The following is a 24994-nucleotide window of genomic DNA, read 5'->3' on the forward strand; positions in this document are numbered from 1 at the left end:
TTAGGAGTGTGTTTGCATGAACCATTGCCTTTGACCCTCAGTTTAGTAACTCAGCGCTCCCTCTCCCGCCACTCTGCCAGACCTGTTTAAATCAGAAACTTAAATTCAATGATTATTTCTCAACTTGTTTTTAATCTCAAGCTCCCTAAACAAGACAAGACTCGTTTTTATTTATATTACTGTTTACCTTTCAGAAGAAATCAAGACAACTACCTGTAACCACTTGTAATGCCAGCTCCCTGGGACCACAGGCCATCTTCTGGCCCCTTTAGGTCACCACTTGTAATGCCAGCTCCCTGGGACCACAGGCCATCTTCTGGCCCCTTTAGGTAACCACTTGTAATGCCAGCTCCCTGGGACCACAGGCCATCTTCTGGCCCCTTTAGGTAACCACTTGTAATGCCAGCTCCCTGGGACCACAGGCCATCTTCTGGCCCCTTTAGGTAACCACTTGTAATGCCAGCTCCCTGGGACCACAGGCCATCTTCTGGCCCCTTTAGGTAACCACTTGTAATGCCAGCTCCCTGGGACCACAGGCCATCTTCTGGCCCCTTTAGGTAACCACTTGTAATGCCAGCTCCCTGGGACCACAGGCCATCTTCTGGCCCCTTTAGGTCACCACTTGTAATGCCAGCTCCCTGGGACCACAGGCCATCTTCTGGCCCCTTTAGGTAACCACTTGTAATGCCAGCTCCCTGGGACCACAGGCCATCTTCTGGCCCCTTTAGGTCACCACTTGTAATGCCAGCTCCCTGGGACCACAGGCCATCTTCTGGCCCCTTTAGGTCACCACTTGTAATGCCAGCTCCCTGGGACCACAGGCCATCTTCTGGCCCCTTTAGGTCACCACTTGTAATGCCAGCTCCCTGGGACCACAGGCCATCTTCTGGCCCCTTTAGGTAACCACTTGTAATGCCAGCTCCCTGGGACCACAGGCCATCTTCTGGCCCCTTTAGGTCACCACTTGTAATGCCAGCTCCCTGGGACCACAGGCCATCTTCTGGCCCCTTTAGGTAACCACTTGTAATGCCAGCTCCCTGGGACCACAGGCCATCTTCTGGCCCCTTTAGGTAACCACTTGTAATGCCAGCTCCCTGGGACCACAGGCCATCTTCTGGCCCCTTTAGGTCACCAAGCATGTGTGCCATCGTTCACACAGACATACACATATATGTGTAAATAAAGATGAAATATATATATGTGTGTGTGTATATGCATATATGTATATAGATATCAAGACAAAATCAACTTAAGATAATACTAACAACTTTCTCCAAGTGAGAAGTATTTCTAGTCATTGGGTATCTTGTATAAAGGTGAAACCTATATGAAAGAATAAAAAAGTTGAAATCTTTGGTAGCCACTACTTACCCTCCTTATTTTAGTCACAAAAACTTTAATTCACTTAAGAGTTAACTAGTTACTACCCATTTATAACATAAAACTAAAATACATAGTATGGTATTCGTTTACCCCTCAAAAATAAAAATGTATTGATATTTTTATCATCCAAGGCTCGTTATTAAGATTCTGTTCAGTCTTAGCATATTTAATAATCAATGAATAGATTGTTATTCCCTTACTAATTAAAAAAAGCTTCATTCAAAATGGCATTAGCATTTATGAACTTAATTGGAATTATTCCTATTAACTTGTTTTTAAAATCTAGTTTTATAAAATAAGTTTTATCATTATTATTTTTGCAATGATTTATTTTGTTTTATTTCTGTGTGTGTGTGTGTGCCTGCAGGAGTTTAAGTTCACCAAAGGCATGCAGGTTCACAGAGGCCAAAAGAGAGCATCAGAACACCTGGAACTGGAGTTCGAGTGGTTGTGAGTCTCTTTACATGAGTGCCAAGAACTGAAACAGGTCCTTTGCAAAGGCAGCAGGTACTCTTAACCTCTGAGTCATTGAACCCAGGTCCTGTGCAAGAGCAGCAGGCACTCTTCCACATAATCAGCAGTGCTAAGCCAAGTAGATGGGGGAACATCTGGCAACATCTGATTTCTTTTGTTTGGTTTGGTTGCTGAGACAGGGTCTTACTCGTAGCCCAGGCTGGTCTGGAACTCACAGTCCTCCTGTCTTGGCCTTTCATATGCCACTATGACAGACTGGAGATGTTTATTGCAGTTACAGATAAAGATATTTCCTTCATTGCTGCATGGAGACCAGGACTACCATTAAGCATTCTGCAGAACAGAGGTCAGCCTGAAGAATTATGTGAACTGGAGGGTCATTAATACCAACTGGGGAATACCAACTAACAGCGCACCAGAGTCCTTACTTAGGTATGCCCCTTCTTCCCTATTTGTGGTCTCTTCATATGATTGAGTCTTCCCTGCACCTTCAGAAGACTTAGAAATACTTTTGTTGTTTTAATTTTTATACACAAAATTAACAAAGCTTGCTGCTTTTAGTGTGTGTTATTCTTAAGACAACAATTATACTCTCTCAGCATAGCACACTGTTTCTGGAAGATTCTTTTCCTGTACAATTCATTATCATTTGTAAACATTTTGAAATTTCACTGCTTCAACAGTGGTGCTAGTAATTTGATATTTTATCTAATTAAAGTGTGCTTTTTTTTCTGTTCCCAAGAAAATTTAGACTCTAAAGAGGATATTCAACAGTAAAAGAGTCCCCTTAATGACAGTTTTATAAGTTATAAAATGATCAGGGCATATTTATTACTCACACAATGAATCATAATTTTAATATGTAAAATTTATAGTATATGTTAATTATGCACTAATATATACAATTCATACAAGATTTAGAGAATTAAAACATTTGATGGATACAGACATAACATAACAGTGAATACAAAAGTACTCACCTAGCTGGTGAAAAGTTAAGGCCTTTACCATTGAAGCCAGTGTCTTCCCTTCAGTGTTGCCAGCTAGCACAGAGCAGTTTTTACCTCGGTCATTCCCAAAGCAACAGTGGAAAATGGTTTTGGATAACTCAGAAACGTAGACACTACTTGCATTCAAGTTAGCTTCGAAAGCTGCTTCATAGGCCCCACTCAAAGCAGAAGCATTCTTTGAGATTCCAGCAGGTGAAAGAAAGGAGCTATCCGTTGTATTTGGCGGTGCACAAAACAACTTAAATCTCCAGGGAGAAATTGGATATGCCAGGTTAAGTGCAGCTATCACATAAAGAAATTCTGTTAGGACAGGAAAAAGACACAGGGAACAGTGATCATTTTGACAAAGCTGTAACTAGAAAGTGCTTGAGACTAAATAGTGCAGTACTCAGACATGCTTAACCTCGAGAGTGCCGAGTAAGTACCTAATGAGCAACTCTGAGCTCTCACCTTCCAGTGTATTAGACCTGAGAACTCGATATAGTTACTGATCTAATGTCATTCTCTGGCACTTCTCCTTTGGAAATTTTTCATGTCAATTTTCCTCATTAATCTAACAAGTTTATATTTTAGTATGAGATAATTTACATGAATTCTCTTCCTTTATACAACAAAATTATTCTAACTTTCAGAATAAATAAGAAATATCTGGAGGTTCGATTACAACAATAAGCACTAAAGCCCTCTTAATAGTCATTGGAATAGTCACACAGTATGTTAACACTTTTCACTGAAGGCTCTCGGAGAAAGTTTGTCTGACTTAAAGATAGTTGCAAGGTCTCTTGAACCTTCCCAGAAGCCTCCAGATGTATAATGCCCATAGGAAAGGCCCCACACACTCCCCAGGAAATGATGCAAAACCAGAGATTCCCTCCAGGAAATTCACACTGCAGACAAATCATTACCTTTTAAACATAAAACTAAGAGCATTCGCAGAACTGTACCCCAAAAACCTCAAATTCTAAGCTGATCTTTAAGCAAGAAAAATTTGAAAATAAACAATTAACTCTCTACCTTTCTTTATGTTATGAATGAATCTGAATAGTCTGATGACCTTCTCACTGTGTATATTCACTAACCTACGTAGTGTGAGGGTTTTGAGAATTATGCAAGGAATGCGAGTTTTTTAATAATTAAATGTAATAAAATATAAATAAAAAGAAGCAAACAGAATATTCTTTAGTGTCTAAGTGGATAAATAAAGTGCATAATTCAATCAGAGGCATAATATTTAGTTCAAAGGAGAAATATAAAATCAAGCCATGAAAAAACAGACGAAATTTACATGTGTATCCCTAAGAATCCATCGCAGTGACACGATCTGCTTGATTCCACCAAGGAAGTTGGTTGCCAAGATTTAAGTTGAGCAGAGGGGTGAATAAGCAGGATGTGGGGGGACAAGCAGGGACACTGCTCTATCTGATTCTATAGTACTGGAGAAACATCGTCATTTGTTTTTCCAGGGCTACAGGATGGACAAAAGTGAATCCTGGTGGGAACTATAGACTTTAGATGTCAATAAACATCAAAATACAGGAAAAAGAATTTTTTAAAAAAATACACCTATGGAACATTTACAGTTCTAGCTACTTAGGAGGCTGACACAGGAAGATCACTGGTGCCGTCAGTTTCATGACCAGCCTGGGCAACACTGTGACATCCAAAAGAAGGGAGAAAGAAATAAAAAGAGGGAAGCGTTCCATTTATAATAACTATATTTTTTTAAAAACTGTGTCAAGGAAGTGAAAGATTTCTATGCTAACTATAGAACATGGATGAAAGAAATTAAAGACAACTGGAAAATATTCTATTTCCATACAATTTAAAGAATTTTTTAAATTAAAAAAAATTCTACTACCCAAATCAGTGCACAAATTCAATGTAATCCATATCAAAATGCCAGTAACATACTTAACAACACAAGGTGAACACTGCAAAAGTTCATATGAAACTACAAAAACACCACCAAAAGTCAAAGAAATCATAGCCAAGAACAAAGCTGCCTCTAGCCAGGCATGGTGGCACACACCTTTAATCCCAGCACTCAGAGGCAGAAGCAGGCGAATCTCTGAGGTTGAGGCCAGCTTGATCTATAGAGCAAGTTCTAAGACAGCCAGGCATATAAACAGAAATGCTGTCTCAAAAAAAAAAAAAAAGAAGAAGAAAGAGCAAAGCTGATTCCAAATATAGGACCAAGTCACGTAAGTAAAACAGCACAATGCTGACAAGAAAACAATGCCTGAATCGACAGAGCATGATTGAGAACTCAGAAATAAAAGTGTGTATCTAGAACCAACAAAGCTTCAACAAAACTACTTGTCAAAAATTCCCTGGAAAAGGAATGGTATCTTTAGTAAATGGTACTGGGAAAAATGGGTATTCATAAGAAAAAAAAACAAAAGAAAAAACTATACCCTCATTTTTCATCACATACAAAAGTAGCATCATGGATCAGTGGCCTAAACAGCAGACCTGCAACTATGACAAGACTGAAGTAAAGCTGGGAATCACTAAGATTAAACTATGTGATATTCTGAGACATACTCTTAAGTCACAAGCAATTGTCACAAAAAAGTAGACCAATGTGATGTCAGACTCTAGATTCATTACTGCAAAGGAAATACTAAACAGAGTGACTGTTCAGATGTCAGTAAACTATGTGTCTAATATGGTGTTAACATCCAAAGTAAACAAGGGACCCCAAGCCCATGTGGCACTAACTGAACTCAGTGGGTTAAAAAGACAAGGAACTTTGGGAAAGAGATGTGTTTATTGGGAGTATGGGGGTGGGGGTTGAATATAATGAAGATACATTGTATACATGTATAAAATTCTCAAAGAATTAAAAATACTCTTTTAAAAAAACACTATTTGAAGATGTTCCAAAGACTTAAACAAACATCTGCCTAAAGAAGATACACAAGGAGCTAGAGAGGTGGTTCAGCAGTTAAAAGCACTTGCTACTCTTCATGGAAGACCCAGGTTCAATTCCTGGCACATGCGTGGTAGTTTACAAAGTTCGGTAACTAGTCTCAGAGAATAAGAACCCTCTTCTGGCCTCCATAGGAACCGGGTATGCGTGTGATGCACAGACATACATGCAGGCAAAACACCCGTACACTGAAACAGAAGAATGTATACAAACAAGTGACAATGCAATGCGTGTGTGAGAAAACGTTCATCTTCACTCATCAGCAGATGAGTCAAAATCAAAATCACAGTGATTCATCACCCCACTCCTGTTAGAAAACAATTCTCAAAAAGACGAAACTGACAAGCATTAGCCAAGGTCAGAAGAAAGAAGAATCCTTGCACACTGTTGATGGGACTGGACATCCGTACAGCTATTATGGAAAATGGTACAGAGGTGCCTCAGAAACCAAAAAATGTAGTCCAGCAATGGTACTATGGGACATCTACCAAACAAAACAAAATCACTCATGCTGATCACAGCGCTGTTCATGATATAGAATCAACCTAAGTATTAGCAAATGAATGGGTAAAGGATTGTTTATGTACACACTGCACTGTCCAGCTTTTCATTTCTATAATGAAATATTGGACACAGCCTAACTTTACAACAAAGGGGCCTTAGTTTTGGACTGGAAGTCTAAGCAACATAACAAATGCTCGAGGAAGGCAACCTGATGGTGTGAACATCAATGGCAGGAATAAACTATGGGTCAAACAAGTGAACATATCTCCAGTCATGAGTAGAGAGTTAGGTAAACCCAGGCTTGTTGAATAGGACAGTGTTTTTATGAGAACTCCAGGAGTCACAACCCACTAGGACCTATGATTTAAAGGGTCCACAGCTCTTCCTGATACCATCACCCAAAGACCAAATCTCCCATCACAATGACTCATTGGGAGACAATCAACGTACATCCACTGTATTACAGCAGATATTCAGCCATAAAAAGAAGGAAGCCACCATTGTCAACACATGGAGGGCATGTGTTAAGTAAAACCAGGCACAGAAAGGCAAATGCCACATGATCTCATGGCCATGTGAATTCTAAATTAATTGACCTTATACAGGTAGAGAGCAGGATGTGAACCATGAGATAGCAGAGGGAGTTGTAGATGAGTTAGTCAAATGATACATGTATTTGCAGATAGATAGGAGGAAGGTCAAAGACCTAACACACAGTGTGCCAACTATAGATAATGGCAATATAGACATCCTCGGAAAATGTTAGGGGGCAGATATTAAGTACTCAAAGCACCAAAATGATAATGAAATCACACTTATCAGTTGATTTTAACTCCCCATATTTTACAGACTCCAAAACATTTCCTATGTGGTAAACACATAATACAAAAAACAAATGCTTTACAATTACAAATGAATTTGAAAAAAAAAGTCTTAAGCACCAAAAACTAAATAATAAACTAGGTTTCCCTACGTGAACAAAAACAAAAACAAAATGGTTATGGGCAATGTATGTCCATTTTCAAACAGGAGAATGTTATGGTTTGCTCCAACTACAATACCATTAAAAAACATACATAAAACGTCTAAAGAAGCATTCTCTGAAAGACAAGTTTACAATGGGTGAGAGGAGAGATGTATTTAACTCTCTTGAAAAGTTGTGGTATTCAGTGACCATTCCAAACATATACACCATTCCTTGATAATATCCCCTTAAAACATCATACTGCCATTACTACAAAGGTATACACCTGCATTTATAAATATGGATGATGGTGTGTGTGTGTGTGTGTGTGTGTGTGTGTGTGTGTGTGTGTGTGTGTTTCAGACCTTTGCACTTCGACACCATTGGTTCTCCCGGGTCTGTAGTTTTCCTACTGCAGATTTTAGGATCACCCAGACTTTGTAATTGCATGATTCAGCTGTCTCTAGACATCTTCACACCATCAGTTCTGTTTCTTCATGGAGCTTTAACACAAGCTGAAAGTCCATTGCATTTTTGAAAATTCTAAAATTTGTCTAAGACCAATAAAACCCAAGGAGATAGTTGGAAAGTATAAACTAAAAATCTTACTGGAAATACAGTCAACTAACTGCCAACCTCACATAGACAGACAGACAGATGGATAGACAGATGGGCATGCACGCGCACACACAAACAAAACTGAAATGCAATCATTTGTCTTGTGTGATGGGGTGAGAGGTGAAAGAATGGCAGCATGCATTGCTAGTGGAACTAAATAAGAACAGCTATTTCTAGGCATAGGTTAGGACCACAAAACACCAAAGTTACTATTACAATACAAAAGTTCCTCCTTAGAAATTAATCTACAGAAATAACCTTCCAAATACACAAAGGTGCGTGCTACTTACCCCAGTGTAACAACACCACATAGAATTTCTGATAAATCATCTTACTTCAGATATGTGTGCCTGGAAAACAATAAATAAAAAAGCAATGCACATAGAAAAACTCGTATGTACTGGCCATCTATGGAAAATACAAAAGAAAAATATTTACAAGTAAGTATTCAAACTTCAATGTTTTAATATATAGGGTCAATATTACAGAATCATTTCACATTAAATTATATTGATTTCTGTGATACATGAGCTTTCTTACAAAGTAAAGAGAATACTAAATAATTAGAATTAAAAAGTCACTGTGTTTTTTTATGCCACCCAATCCAGAGTAAGTATTGCAGGATAAGACTGAATTATTAGGCAAGTGTTCACAGTTTTGATTAAATACATAACAGAAAATCTAATGACCGTTAATATTATCATTGTCATGTTTTTATTATTATCCTTATTTTACCTTGTTTTCAAAAGTTATTATTATAATACTACAAAACCAAAAGTTATGACATGAGTAATAATCTGACATTCAATTTCAATAAAGAGGAAAAAATTTTTCTGAAATTCCTTTCTAAAAATGTTGTTAATTTGCAGATAAACTAATATTGGTATTAGAGAAACCCAAGGAATGTCTGACAGTTTAAAGCACCCAATACTAGGGATAACTTCAGATAATGTTTCACATAAATTCTACTCAATCTGAAATGCAGAAATGCACCACAAATAAGGTTATTTCTTCTGCTTCCGAGAGTTACAATGATAAATTTTAATGTGTTGGGCTTGGATTGAGATGAAACTCTACATATTCTCTCTCTCTGTCTCTCTCTCTCTCTGTCTCTCTCTGTCTCTCTCTGTCTCTGTCTCTCTCTCTGTGTGTGTGTGTGTGTGTGTATGTGTGTGTGTGTGTGTGTGTGTGTGTGTGTGTGTGTGTGTGTGTGTGTATAAATCAGAGGTCAACATCAGCTGTCTTCCTCTATAATGCTATCCTTTTATTTTTTGAGACAGGTTCTTTCTCATTGAAGTTGAAACTCACTATTTCAGCTAGACTGGCCGAGCAGAAAGTCTCTAGGATCCTCCTGTCTCCACCTCCCAGCATTTTGATTATAGGCATGTGCTCCCCCATTGTGTACCAAACTTCTCTAAAATAAAACATTTCATCTTGGAGGGGAACTTGTTAAGAAACAGGATGTCCTAAGGTAGGTTAAAAAAATTCACCCTACAGGAAATCTCTTTAAGCTCAGGAAGTAAGTCCCAGAAACTTGTCAGATTCACTAACTCCCTCTTTCTCCAAGTATCTATAAGCAGTAAGGTCTGTGGAGAGACGATCTCAGATAAACCTAACTGCCCAGGAGAGGCAGACCAGCCAACCTGCCTGGAAGGGGCTAAGACCACATGAGCTGCCTGAAAGAGACACTTTCCAACGCGCTCAGCTGCCTGCAGCTGTGCAGTGTGCTCCAGGTTCAGTTTTCACAAGCTGATACCCTGGCTCAGGTGGGCTTTGGTGATGCAGCTGTCTTTGAGCCATCTCTGCTCTAGTAAGTAACCCCTTACCTATACTCCTGTAAGTAACCCCAATAAAACCCATCAGGTGACTAAACTGGGCTTTGATGCTGTCCTTATTTTGGCCTGTTGTCAGTTCCCTCTATGGGGTGAGTAAACATTTGCCGTTTCTCCAGGAATAGTGCCAGTGCCAACATGGACTTTACCCACTGAGTCACCTTCCCAGTGCCATCTCAGTCTTCCCTATGACCTCAAATTGAAGTTCAATCTAGTGAGTGGTGTTTTTTGAAATGAGAAACCCTGATTTGGGTGTCACAAGTCTTGGGTGCAAGTCTGGTCTCTTCTAACCAGCCTTAGGATGGGGGTTTCTACTCTGCCTCCCTCTTGCTTATCTGTGCATCTGACTGCTGGATGACCTCTGCAACCCTTTCCAGAGATGCCTATAACTGCAGTTCTATTTATCTTTTTAATATGCATTTACTCAAACAGAAGATCACATCAATCAAAATATAATGATATCTGGGCAAGCATTCATTGATTCTTCCAGTCCAAACTATTTATTATCAGGTACTAAACACAATCTATACTCTTGAGGTACATGATTCAACACATTAGATATGTTTATTGCTTTCCTGGAATTTTGCAAATTTTAATATACTTATTTACTTACTTTTATACTGAGTCTAAAGCAATTACCTACTCTTTTCTATTTTTTAATTTTTTTATTTAAAAATTTTGTTTTTTATTTTATATACTAACCCCAGTTCCCTCTCCTTCCCCTTATTCTGCCCCCTACCTCCCCCCACTCTACCCCCATCCACTCCTCAGAGGGGGTAAGGCCTTCTTTGGGGAGTCAATAAAGTTGAGGCAGGACCAAGCCCTTTCCCCCGTATCATGGCTGAGCAAGGCATCCCTCCGTAGAGAATGAGCTCCAACAAGTCAGTTCATGTACCTGTATGTCCCGCCAGCACCCAACCACCACCAACAACACTTCAAGCAACATAACCGTTACCCACATTCAGAGGGCCTAGTTCGGTCCCATGAAGATTACTCAACTGTCAGTCCATGGTCCATGAGCTCCCACTAGCTCGGGTCAGCTGTCTCTGTGGTTTTTCTCATCATGCTCGTGACCCCTCTTGTTCATATAATCCCTCCTCCCTCTCTTCAACTTAACTCCAAGAGCTCAGTCCAGTGATTGGCTGTGGGTCCCTGTATCTGCTTTCATCAGTTACTGGATGTGGGTTCTATGATGACAATTAGGGTAGTCACTAATCTGATTAAAGAAGAAGGCCCATTCAGACACCCTCTCCACTACTGCTAGGAGTCTTAGCTGGGGTCATCCTAGCAATGCACAAGAGAGTTTTATTTTAAAATAGAAATAATATCTTCACTACAGATACTGTTATAAATAATCAAGAGACATGCTTCATGTAAGAAACAGTGCCAGTTTATGTAAACACACAATGGTATGTTTGTTTCCCAATTTGAAAACTTGTGTTGACCCTAGCATGTAGAAGCAGTTTGTGATCTATTTGTTCTAATATGTTTGTTTTTCAAATTGTACTTTTCATCAGAACTTTGGATCGTTTTTAGATTTATTTATTTATGTATTTTATATATATGAGTGCTCTGCTTGCATTATTCCTGCATGACAAAAGAGGGCATCTGATCCTATAATATATCGTTGCTGGGAATTGAACTCAGGACCTCTAGAAGAGCAGTCAGTGCTCCTAACCACTGAGCCATCTCTCCAGCCCCCAGAATTTTGGTTATTTATCCACTAATATCAGAAGGGTTCTTCAAACTCTCTAGAAACTGGCTCAGTTCTTGGAGTCCTCATGACCTAATTGTAAGAAATGTATGCAAGACACACATACACACCATTTTTATATTACCCATTCCTGGTATCATACTTCTCATCAAATAAACCCAAGAAGAATATTCATGAACACAACATATTGCTGGACTGCTTTGATAAACTAACTGTAATCCTGTCCCAAAACAGATTTAATTCATATTTAAATAACTGATCCACTAAGTGATCAAATGCATCAGTTGCTCTCTTGGATAAGAAAGCTTAGCCTGTGTTCACTGCTCCATGCAAAATGGAAACTATTCTTATAATATTAATTCATGCCATCAGGTTCTGCTTATATAGGATAGAGAAACAATTACAAATGTGAATGGGCATATAAACTGTAAAAGTGGCTTCTTACACAGATTCAATGAGAGAAATATTTATGTGCACCCAAACCAAAAGGACATCTCCTCTAGATCAGACCCAGCAGGAGGACTCTCCAGGTAACAGACCATCACTGAGGGAACTTGGGGCAGGGACACAAGTGGAGACACCTGAGGTGGGAACCGAAATAGAGGCCATGGAGAAACAGTGCTTATAGCTTGCTCCCTATGACTTATGCAGCCTGCTTTCTTATACAGTTCAGGACCACTTGCTCAGGGGTAGCACCGCCCACAGTAAGCTGGGCTCTTCCACATCAGTCATCAATCATGAAAATGCCTCACAGGCTTGCCCATAGACCAATCTGATGGGGGCATTTTCCCAACTGAGGTGCCCTCTTCTCAGATAACTCTAGCTTGTGTCAATTTGACAAGAAACCAACCAGTGTGTGTGACATGTGGTATGTGGGTGATATGTAAGTGAGTTGTATATGGTGTGTTATGTATATATTGTATATGGTGTGTATGTGTGGTGTGAGTGTACATTGTGTGCATTGAATTGTATTTGTGTTTGCATAAGGTGTGTGGTATTTATGTTGTAGTGTGTGTGTATGGTCTGCATGTTGTATATAGTGTGTTTGTATGTATTGTGGGTATATTAGATGGTGTGTATGTATGTGGTACACATTTGTGATGGGGTGTGCACATTGTGGATGATGTGTATGTTTTATATGCTATATGCAATATATATAAGGTTTATATATGTGGTTGGTATATGTACTATGTGTATGTGTGTGGGGTTATGTATGGAGTGTGTGTTGCATGTGTTCATGCATGTGCGTATGTTGTATATCTATGTGTATGGTATGTGTGTGGTATAAGATGTGTACATGTTGTATGTATGTGTGGTGTGGTGTGTTTTGTTTTGTGTTGGATTTGTGTATAGAGTATGTGTGGTGTGCACACATGTATGTGTGTTGTATATGTTCATGTATGTGTGTAGTGTATATTTATATGCATGGTGTGTGTGCAATACACAGTGTATGTGTGTTATATATGTATATGTGTGTGCATTATATTGTGTGTGGTGTGTGGGATATGTATGTGTATGTGAGTATGTGTGGTATAATTGTATGATATGGGAGATGTATAGTGTATGGGTATATGCAGAGTATGTATGGTATATATGTTGTATACGGTATATATTATATGTATATATAGTGTATGTGTGTGTGGTGTGTACAGTATATATGTGTAATGTTTATGTTGTAAGTGTACATGTATATTTGTGTGTGATGTATATGTATATGTGTGTGTACACATATATGGTATGTTTTTATATGTGTATTTATGTGGTGTGTGTAGTATTTGCATGTTGTGCATTGTGTTATTTGTGGCATGCCTTGTACATGATGGGGTGGTTTATGTGTGTATGTAGGAGGGTGCATATGGTGTATGTCCTGTGTATATGTGTCATGTGTATGCTTGTGTGGGGAGATGTGGTATGTATGATGTATGTGTTGGATATTGCACGTAGTATGTGTATGTACATGGTGTGTGTGTGTGTGTGTGTGTGTGTGTGTGTGTGTGGTGGAGGGGGTAGAGTGTGTATGTTATGCGTGTATAGAGTGTGTATAGGGAGTATGTAGTGTGTGTGTGTGTGGTATGTATGTATGTATTGTATTGTCTACATGTGTGGTCTATTATGCATATGCATGTACATGTGATATATGTATATGAGTACATATGTGTGATATATGTGTTTTATAACATATTTATGTGTATATAGTGTATGTACATGTGTGAGGTATATGGTATGTGTGAGTAGTCTATGTATATACATGGGGTGTGTGTGTGTGTGTGTGTGTGTGTGTGTGGTATATTAGGTAGAATATTTGTATAGTTGGGTTTTCCATTGCTGTGACAAAACACCATGGCCAAAGGCAACTTTGAAAAAGGAGTTTATCTTGCTCATACTTCCACATCAGAATTCATCATTATCAAGGATGTCAAGGCAGGAACCTGGAGGAAGGAACTGAAACGGAAGCTTATTGGCTGTGTCCACCTGCTCTCTTATAACACCCAGAACCTCCAGCCCAGGGTGACAATGCCACAGTGAACGGGGCCCTCCCACATCAATCATCCATCAAGAAACTGCACAAATGACTTTCCCACAGGCCAAACAGGTGAGGGCATTTTCTCCATTGAGAGTCCCTCTTCCAGAATGACTCCAGTTTGTGTCAAGTTGACATAAATCTAGTGAACACATGGTATGTGACATATATGTGATATGACTGTGTACATGTATGTACATGTGTTTATTTGTGTAGTATGTGTCATATACATGTGTGTAGGTAGAGTGTGTAGTGTGTAGTAAGTGTATATGTATGACGGTGTGGCATGTGTACTTGTTAGTGTGAATGTGTGCACATGTGCATATGGGAGGCATCATGTGGTGTGCATGCATGTGGGTAGCATGAGATTGTCTTTCCTCAACTGCTCTCCACTTTTATCTTTTTTGATACAAGGTCTCTCACTAAACCTGAAGTTCATGAATTCAGCCTGGATGGTTGGCCAATGGGCTTCAGGGATGTATCAGTGTCTAGTCCTCCAGCACTTGAAGCTACAGGAGAATGCCACTCACTGTCCCCAACTTTTCACTATGGTTTTATGAGTGAAAACTCAAGTCCCTGTGCTCATGTTACAGGCCATTTTACTATCTGAGCTAAGACGTCTCCTCTAAACCCATATTTGAGTTTTAAAAATAAATTTTTTCATATACTCTAAGAAACATAGTAGGTACTTGTAAATAGTTGGTGAATAAGTTAACGTAGATGATATGCAGTTCCATATCTTTAAAACGGCAATTTTTAAAGCTCTCTAGGAATTTAGACAGATGGTTGGTTGGAATATACAAAATCCGAAGAAATCTTTACAGAGAATCCAGAGGCTCATCCATTGGCTGGCCTGAAAGGAACGCACATGACTTCTAGATGTTCAATCAGTCATTCACACTGCAGAGTGGACCAGACACTGAGGGCTCAGTAAGCACATCGCTAGCTTGTCTGTTATTACTATGAACTTCAAACAAAAGAAAATTGGCAGCCCCTCACCAGCTGCAGCACTTGGGCGAACAGATCCCTCCATATCACCTGGGCAGCACAGGAGAGTTGACACTGTAGACAGGGGCATGGGTGAGCCAGCCCTGAGGGTATGAGAGGGGCATAGCTGGTCCTGCCTCCCTCATCTGTAGTGTGGGGATGAGGGAAAGATGCCCCCCCTTGCTCCTACCACCTCCAGCTGGCGAGGGAGCTGACCCCTTTACCAGCTACAACACAGGGGGAAGTGTGCCCTGCACCTCCTCTAGGCAGCACAGCAGACCGACCCTGCAGACAGGGCACAGGTGAACCAGCCCTGGGAATGTGAGTCTGGGAGACCTGGCCACGCCCTTCATCTGCCGACAGCAGCATGAGCTGGGGAGGGATGTCCTCCCCCCATCAGTGCCTGACATATGTGACAGAGCTGGCCCTGAGGCCATAAGAGCAGGAGAACTGCCCCTGCCCCTCATCAGCTGCAGCTCAGGAGAGCAAACCCTGTTGGTGGGGGTGGAGGTGAGCTGGTCCTGAAGTTGTGAGCATGAAAGAGCTGTTCCCATTATTCATTGGTCATGTGGCTGCATGTGTGCAGGAGAGATGCCCTCCCCCTCCCCCTGCCCATCAATGCCTGCGGCAGGTGGGAGGGTGGGCCATGAGGTCATAAGAGCAGGAGAGCTGTCCCCACCCCTCACCAGCTGCAGCACTCAGGAGGGTGGATCCTATGCCACACCTGAGCAACACAGTAAAGCAGGTTCTGAAGGTGTGGGCATGGGAGACCCAACCCTGAGGACAGGAAGAGTGGCCCCTCCCCTTGCTCATCACTGCAAAGGGTGAACTAGCCCGGGAAATGCAGCAGAGCTCACCCTGGTAGTGAGTACTGGAGAGAGCTGGCAGCCTGACCAACCCTGCAACTACTCAGGCTCAGAACCAGGGCTATGAGTTGGCCCACCTCAACATCCGCTCAATGTATGATCTGCTGGAGCACATTGAAGGGGCCAGTCCTGCAAACCCAAAGCTACAGAATCTCCATGACACAGGACAACAGCAGGATATCCAATAGGAGACCCAGTGAGGGCCCAGCATAGATAGTGTAGCAGATACCCAAGGCCTTGAACCACACCAATGACTCTTTGCAATGAACACTTGCAAGTAAAGATGTGTGGATAAAAGGGTTTGCTGCATGAACCATTGTGTTACACTACAGCTTCCATGATGAGATTGATTTTGCTTTTTCTCTTTTTCTCTTTTTCTTCTTCTCTAATTTTTTCCTCTTAAACTTTATTTCAGATTTTAAGGGAAGGTTGCAAGGGTTGAGGAAGGATGCAAGGGGATGGGAAATGAATGGGATGGTGATGCAGGATGTGAAAGACACAAAGAATAAATCCACAAGTGTAAAGCAAAAAGTCTCAGTGTTTGATGGGCAATTAGACTAAAAATGAAATCACTGACAACTTGCTCCTGTGATCTCCAAGTCTCTGAGCCTGTGGAGGGAGAAGCTTGTGAATAAGAAAACCAACTCTGGCATCCCACTTGCTTTGATGAATATCTCAAGTTGGTCCCATCAACTGCTAATGTTTCTGCACTTTCTACAAAAGAAACCTCTATTGCATTCTTGGATAGCAACATTTGAGCATTTCATTTGAATAGACATGAACTATTATTTCTTCAAGAGTCAAAAATTTTTAAAGATTTTCATTTATTATGTACACAATGTTTGGCCTGCACACCAGAAGAGGGCACCAGATCTCATTACAGATGGTTGTGAGCCCCCATGTGGTTGCTGGGAATTGAACTCAGGACCTCTGGAAGAGCAGACAATGCTCTTAACCTCTGAACCATCTCTCCAGGCCCCAAAGAATAAAATTTTTAACAGAATATATACAGCCTGATCTATTTCTAATGACTTTATAATTTTAAGTATGTCCAATTTTATTTCTTCACTTAGAATAGGAATTTTCTATGTGTTCCCAATGATGTGCTTGGTGCCTGAGGAGGCTAAAAGGTAGTGTTGCAGGCAGTAGTGAGCCACCATTGGGTTCTGGCAATCAAACCTTGGTCCTTCTGAAGCAGTAGCCAGTGCTCTCAACTGCTGCGCCATCCCTCAAGCCCCTTAAGTCTTTTTTAAAAGTAAAAGACTTCTTTGCTTGTAGGGTGGCACATTCCTGTGTTTAGAAGGGCAAAGACAGAAGATGGCCAAAAGATCGAGGCCAGCCTGAATTATACAGTGAGTTTCATTCAGGCCAGCCAGGTTACATCAGGTCTTGGAACAAAACAAAACAATTTCCCATCATCTTGGCATACTCGTCTCTTACTTTGAAAACACAGCCTCAAGTGCTTTAAGCCCCTACAGGAGGTCCAGCTTCAGCAAGAGACCATGTTTCAGAAAGGAAAGAACAGAATGACTGGGAAAGATGCTCGATGCCCACTTTACACACATACACACACACACACACACACACCTTCACACATATGTGCACCCATGCACATGGGAACGCCAACATAATAAAAAAAATCCTTGGGAGTAGAGAGATGGCTCAGCAGTTAAAAGCAGTACTGCGCCTGCAGGGGACCCATGTTTAGTTCCCAGCACCCGTGTCAGGTGGCTCACACAGCCTGTTATCACCATTCCAGGGGATCTGCTGCCCTCTTCTGACCTCTGTGGGAATCTGCACTCACATGCACAAACCCACAAATCCACACACATGCACACAACTATCAAAAATAAATAAATCTTAAAAAACTAAGTCCTTACAAGGTTATTCCCTAACTAAAATATTCATTCTGTACTTTTCTTGCATGAATAATATGTGTTAAAATTTTTAAATCAGGGGCTAGCACAATGGCTTAGTTGTTGAAAGCGCCTGCTGCCAAGTCTGGCAGCTTGAGTTCTGTCCCCAGGACCCCTTGGGGGAAGGAAGGAAAGAACTGATCCAAGATGTCCTCAGACCTCCTCTCACATACGATGGCACAAACATGTGTGTACACACAAACAAAGTGTTACAAAATTTAAAATAAAAAAATAATCCTAAGTGAATTCTTTCGATGAGTATACAGCTAAGATTTTAAACAAAAGAGGTATCTGAAGCTCATAAAAATGGTGATATATCTTTTAAAAAAAATCTATGGTGCCTAAAATTTAAAGAATCCAACTATTTTAAGAGTGAACCAGTAATATCACATTTACTTAAAGTTCATAAAAGTTTCCAAAAACTGAACATTTGATTGCCCTTTCCCTGAAGAATAGGGAGGAATGTAAAGCCCCTGTAAGTCAGGGAGATGTGTGAGATCAGCCATGGGGAGCAGTAAAGGGCAATATGAAACCCTATGGAAGATCCGACTCATGAGTTTGGAATGTGTTACCAAAACTCTGGGAAGCCATGAGCCCCAGGCATTGCTTCCTATGGATTCTTCTCTACCTCCTATCAGTTCTGTGGGACAGTCTTTCCCTCAGTCACACCTGTGACCAGCTGCATTGTTCTAAAACCCAAGGCCATTAGAGAAATACTTAGGTACATTCCACATAAGTCTAATATGATTAATATGCATGATTTTAAAGGATGCAGCTCATAAACATAATAGCAGTTACAACTGATGAGTAACTGTATATGTGCCAGTGGGCTTTCTCTGTTTAAAATGAGTCAGTGGTCTCATTTTCTTGTTGTGTGTGAGTGTCTGTCTGTCTGTCTGTCTATCTCTGTCTCTGTTTCTCTCTCTCTCTCTCACACACACACACACACACACAAACACACACACACACACACACAAACTATGTATGTGTATGATTTATCTTTTTTTCATCTCCCAGACACTGAGCAGCTTGACTCAGAAATTCTGTTGGTGGATACAGAATACAATTGCTCGATTATCTCATGTTTATAGTTCCTTAATTTTCATAGGTTAGACACCCAAATCACAGCTGTCAATCAAAGCAAAATGAGGAAATACAATTCTGGGAAAAACTAAGTTGTCCTTGCCTTCATGAGACAGACATTTGATAACAGCTGTTCTTACACATGACTTCACATTTTTTAAAGCTGATTATAACATCATTACAGAAGTGCCTGAGAATCTGCTTAGTTCAAACCAATGTCTATCATTTAGTATAAATATATATCATGCTTAACAGAGTCTCACCATGCAGCAATGGCTGGCCTGGCACTCCCTATATAGACCATGCTGGCCTCAAACTCATAGAGGTACTCCTACAAGTGCTGTGATTAAAGACACATGTTACCGAGCCCTGCTTGTTTTGATTTGTCTGTTTGTTGGAGTTTGTTGTTGTTACTTTGTGAGTTAATAATTTGACCATGCGTTTTTTCCTATAAACATTATTTTGCACTATGCATCTGAATTCTTGTAGCCTTCTGTATAGCAGCTTACATAGGTCAAATATGTTTCCCAAAGAACATTTGTTGGAAGCTCAGGCCACAGTACACCATTATCAGAAGGTTAAGGCTTAATGAGAATTAATAAGGTCATATACACGTTAACTCTGTTACTGGACTATTTTAGTTTTGTTTGACCTTCTTAGCCTCTGTCTCGTGCTTGCTTGCAACCCTGCCAAGCTGTAATGTATCAAGAAGGGTCCCACAAGTACAACCCCTTGCCATTGAATTTTCTACCTCCAGAATCCTGAGTTGAATAGTATTTACATTGTTTTCATTATAAATTCCTCAGTTTGTGGCATTTGTTACAGAAATAGCAAAAAGTATGAAAGGGAACAAGTGAGGTGGGGATTGAAAAACTAGAAGGAGAGAACCTAACTATCCATGTTTGGACAATCAGCTTTGTAAATGAATTCTATTTCACAGAGTCTCTCAGAGATTCTGATTCAAACATTTACCCCACAGTGGTTATTTTAGGAAGTTCTGAAGGCTTTGGTGGAGGGGGGCATCTAACTCAAGGAGGTGGGTCACTAGGGTTGGTTCCTATGGGGATTATTATCCCTAGCTGCTTCTTGCTTACTATGATGTGAACAGTTGTCTTCCTCCACACGCTCCTGCCTCCATGTAGTCTGCTCAAGTGCATAGAAGCCAGCAGGTAAGGACCTAATCCTCTGAAATCTTGACCTAAATTGGATTTTTCCTACCTTAAGTAGTGTCTGTCATATATTTTAACGACAGAATCTCCAAAGTAATTAATACCATCATCTAATGCATCAGTTCTCAATCTTTGGATTGAGACCCCTTTAAGGGGTGTCCGATATCCTGCATATCAGATATTTACATTATGGTTCATACAGTAGCAACATTACAGTTATGAAGTAGCAATGAAATAACTTTATTGTTGGGGGGTCACCACAACAAGAAGAACTGTATTAAAAGGGTCACAGCATTAGAAAGGTTTAGAACCACTGAATTTCCAGCAATGAAAATAGAAGGTCAGAACAGTCAGTCAACAGGAAAAAACAAAAGCAAAACAAAACAATGTCCAAACAATTCTGACAACCTATACCCAATTCCACACACTAGAATCAAGACTGAATGAAACACACACAAACTTGAAAGTTCTGCCCTTGTGATGGTTTCATTCTAGTGGTAATGGAGCTGAAAAGTATACACATAGCACTTTAGAAAGTGAATAAACGCTATGGAGGAAAAAAGCAAAGGAAAGAAAAAGGGAACATATATACATTGCAAAGTACGAGGCTGGGCAAGTTCAAATATTGCCTGGAAACATTTGAACAGAGATTTAAGGGAGATGTGGGTAGCAGAGCAAACCATGCAGATATCCAGAGATGAGCACTGCAAACAGCAGACGCTAAAGTGGAAAGATGATCACTGATACACTCAAGGAAAGCTCAGAGCCCAGGAGGAGGAAGAAGGGATAGGAGAAGGAAGGATGAGAGATCAGGGGGATCTTGTAATTAGTACAAGGAGTTGGGCTTTGACAACACACGAACTGGAAAGATACCAGAGTGTCTGAAGCGGGCAAGTGTCAAAATGTGATGTGTATGTTTAACTAAGATTTTTATCTTATGGGCTGTAGAGATGGTTCAGTGGTTAGCTCTTCCAGAAAACCCACATTTGATTTGATTCCCAGCATCCACATGATGGCTCGCAACCATCTGTCACGGCAGTTCCAGGGAATCTGACACCCTCTTCAGGCCTCCATGGGCACCAGGTATACACATGGTATACTTACATACATACATATATGCAAAAAAGTACCCATACACATAATATTTTTTATTTCTAATTTTAATATTTATTTATGAGAGTGTGTTTGTGTAATGCATGTTAATACCCACAGAAGCCAAGAGAGGGCACCAGAGTTCCCTGGAGTTAGAGTTAGTGTGATTGTGAACTAACTACCTGACGTGGGTGCTGGGAACTGAAACACAGACCTCTGTCTGGAAGAGCAGCAAAAACTTTTAACTGCTGAGCCATCTCTCCTGACCCCCTCCCCCACATGCATTTTAAAAGGAAACTCTTTTTCTTTTCTTTCTTCTTTACTTACTTTTTTTAATAGATCAAAGAGAACAAAGGATTAATAAAGGGGTCCCTGCAATAACCCAAAGGTTAGGGCAGTCTGTAATGGCCACTGAAGTAAATGAAGAGATTGTGTTCTGGATTTATTTTGAAAATAAGGCCAAGAAGATTTATCTACATATATGCATGAGGAATGATAGAATGTAAGGGACAAACTCCAAGGTCTAGGGCCTAACTAATTTGAAAAGTGGAGATGGACGAGACTGCAGACAGTGGATCAGGAAGAGTGAGCACTGACACAAAATGGCAAAGCTGACACCATCAGAGACCTGACAGCTCCATAGACCTGGGCAGAGTCCTCAGAACTAAAGTTGAATAGGAACGGGTTTAAGGGAAAAAAAGTAAAACCACATAAATAACTCTTTCATAGTATTTTGTCTTAAAGGGAAGAGAAGAAAATAACAACATCACAGGCATAATATAAAGCCTAAATAATCTACAAAAGGATACACTTAACATCCATATAAGCTTTCTTTTAAGATAGGCTAAAGTAGGCTTGTGATAAGAAAGAAAGTAACAAGTCTGGGTATGGTCAGATTATCTTCCTTAAATAATGAGTAGAAAGGCATTTTTCTCATAATTTCCCATTGCAATGATTTGGTATAGAGTTTATCAGCCAATGAATTCATTTTATTCATTTCTCTCTATATTTGTCACAATTCAATTGTTAAAGACTAAGATCACATGACAACAGACAGTATCACTACTGCATCCTAAAAACCACTTAAAAGAGCTGAGTGTCACTCACTAGTAGAATGCTTGCCTTGGAAGCCCTGGGTTTGATTTTCAGCACCCCATAAACTGAGCGGTCCACACTTATTATCCCAGCACCCAAGCAGTAGAGGCAGAAGATCATACTCAGATACAAGGTGAGTTTAAGCCCAACCTGGGCTATATATTGTTTGTTTGTTTGTGTGTGTGTGTGTGTGTGTGTGTGTGTGTGTGTGTGTGTGTGTGCTTGAGAAGGAATATTATAAACTATAAACAGATCAAATTTAAAGAGAAACTCCAAAAGCCTGTATGTATGAAGTCTAGCCAGTAGTTGAACATTTGCACTTTTCTAATTTAATTAAAATTGGAATTTGTAAATCACATAAAATCTTAAGAATCTGAACCGAGCATAAGCCTTTTCTTCATTTTTAACTCCACAGGACAATTTTTTTAAGCATGAGTGTTTGCCTCTAAGGATAAAAAAAAAAAAGAATGCAATACAGTATCACAGTATATGCCAAGAGAATTCATTTCATTTATTTTGGCTTTTTTTTTCTTTCTTTCTTTCTGGATATGCTTAGGTATTATTTCCAAGACCTCCCACTTCACAAACACAAACCATTTGGTCCTATATTAGTGATCTAAGTGTCAAGCAATGACTGTTTTTTTTTCCGATAATTTCATAGGAGAATAAAGCCTCACATTGCAAAAGAGGAGAGAGGCGCCTGCCAAGCCCCACAACTCCCTGAGCTGTGAATGGGCTGCCCTGGATATGGGCAGCAGATGCCTGCAATGTTCCAGTTGTTTTTCAAACAAGCACCAGCAGGGTATCTGAGTGCTAAGATTCCCGGGCTAATCAACATGGAATTCACTTCCTCTGTTCACAAGTCAAAGGGGATGACCCTCAGCTTCAGAGGTAAGATGAGGAAGGCAAATGCCTTTCCAGCCCAAAGGCAGCAAAAGAGCTGAAAATAAGTTAAAATGTGCTCACAGAAGAGTACTTTAAAACCTTTCTCCTCTCCCAGATTGCACACAAAGCATTTGTGGGTGGTAAAAGATTATTGTATTTTAGACCATACCCAGCAAAAAGAGCTAGAAATACTTCTATGCCTAACCTACCTGGCAATGTCGAACTCTCAATTTTCAGAACATTAATAGGAAAATATTGTGTGTGATGATGAAAGCTACTGTCTCATTCTGTGCCTCTGTGAATCGAGGTGTTTTGTTTTTTTATCAAAAGTGAAGCAAACAGTAACTGCACCGACACTTCATAGTACAACTCCGTGTGTGTGTGTGTGTGTGTGTGTGTGTTCCTAATTTCTGGTTAATCTATTTAGTTAACCTCTGCTATTTTCTGGGATTCATTCCAAGACAATGAAACATATCACTGAAGTTGTCATCTCTGTTACTGAAGTTCATTTCAGAGAAGCCCTGAAGTGGCCTGGAAAACCACTTTTTAAACATTCTGCACACAGTGTTATGCTAAAAGGCCCTGAGCACCACTCAATACTTGATGGGAAAGGTACAATTTTTGGTGTTCTCCGAAATATGTTTTCCTCCAAATATGCAATACAATACAAAAAAGTACTATGTTAAAGCCACATACTTAGGTATTTCTCTTCTTCTTTCTTTTTTTTTATTTCCTTTGCTTTTCAATGTTAGTGCCAGGTGACCTATTCATGTATAAACTGTATATTTTCAATACTTTGTTTTTTCTACAACTATTAACTAAAAAAAAAATCCTAAAAATATAGGTAGTAAGTGCACATAATAGCCCCAAGACCAATAGGACCTTTTAGTTTAGTGAAATGAGCAAGATTGACAATTACATAAGTCTACATTTTTTTCATATGGTGTACATCTGAGCTATTACTAAAAGGCCTTCCGAAAAGATATTAATCCAACCTCTAAATATGACAGATGAAGAAACCCACGGAGGTTAGTGTAAGCACATGCCACTGAAGGTAAACGGGAAACCACAGCAGAAATCAGGTGCTATGTCCCCAGGTCCAGAGCACTGGTGGTGTGGTGCGCCTGTGTACACACAGACCCCCGCACCCTGCTCCCCCACCCCTCGAAGAACTCTCTCTGCAGTCCACAAGTGGCATCTCGCCCCAATACCCAGTTTCTTAGATGGCGTCAGCCTACCTGGGTTTGCAGAAGGATTCCTCGGTCAGCTCTGGTTTTTTCCTCACCGCTGCAAATCCTTTTAAAGGAGCGAGTGTTTCGGCTGGGGCTCCTCTTGGGGCTTTGGTTGGCTGCCCGGCTGGCTTTTCTATTTGTTTTGTTTGTAATTTGCTCGGGAAGGGGGAAGAGGGTGGGAAACTTAGCCCGCCCCACAACACATCTTTTTTTTTTTTTTTTTTCCTTTTGTCTTTCAAACCAACCCACCCTCTCTGGGCCCTCGGGGTTGAAGAGGTTGCAGTCCCAGGCAGTTTCCAAAGTGGCAGGAGGCCTGAAGAAGTTGCACGGCCCTCCGCAGGTGCCGCCCAAACCAAGCGCCTGGTTCCCAGACCTGCTGCGTCCTACTGCTTAGCCCTGGGTGGCCCCGCGCCAGGGGCTCAGGACTGGAAGGTGGTCCCACCTGTGTCGCGGGGTGACGTGTGGCAGGGGATGCCTGGAATGTGTGTGTCTCTGGTCTGAAGGTGCCGGCTACAAGAACGCGGGCGCGCCACTGGCCACACAGGTGACCGCGCGCACAGCGGCAGGGACGCTGCGCGCGTGGCCGAGGAGGGAGCTTAGGCGAACCTCTGGGGCTGCTTTGGTCCTCCCTGGCCTCTACAGCGGCAGGTGTGAGAAATGCTCCACTAATAATCACAAGGACTAGGAGAAGTGGGAAAGGGTACCAGAAAAGACTCC

At 40.7% G+C, this 24994-nt stretch overlaps 1 protein-coding gene across 3 annotated transcripts in view; it reads right to left on the reverse strand.

The window, feature by feature from the left end:
* Positions 1–24814, reverse strand: part of Lepr (leptin receptor) — an 82201-nt gene extending 57387 nt beyond the window's left edge. Inside the window, exons 1-3 of one of the 3 annotated variants that reach the window (XM_040757100.1) lie at positions 24284–24814; positions 8176–8235; positions 2838–3167 (exon numbers count right to left, since the gene is read on the reverse strand). In XM_040757100.1, coding sequence (XP_040613034.1) covers positions 2838–3167; positions 8176–8215 — 370 coding nt within the window. In that variant the 5' untranslated portion in view covers positions 8216–8235; positions 24284–24814. The remainder of the gene's footprint in view (positions 1–2837; positions 3168–8175; positions 8236–24283) is intronic. The other 2 variants (XM_040757101.1, XM_040757103.1) reach the window with 2 other exon arrangements.
* Positions 24815–24994: the final 180 nt, after the last annotated feature.

The sequence above is a fragment of the Mesocricetus auratus genome, unplaced genomic scaffold (genome assembly GCF_017639785.1).
Source record: "Mesocricetus auratus isolate SY011 unplaced genomic scaffold, BCM_Maur_2.0 Super-Scaffold_100014, whole genome shotgun sequence".
Classification (NCBI taxonomy): domain Eukaryota; kingdom Metazoa; phylum Chordata; class Mammalia; order Rodentia; family Cricetidae; genus Mesocricetus; species Mesocricetus auratus.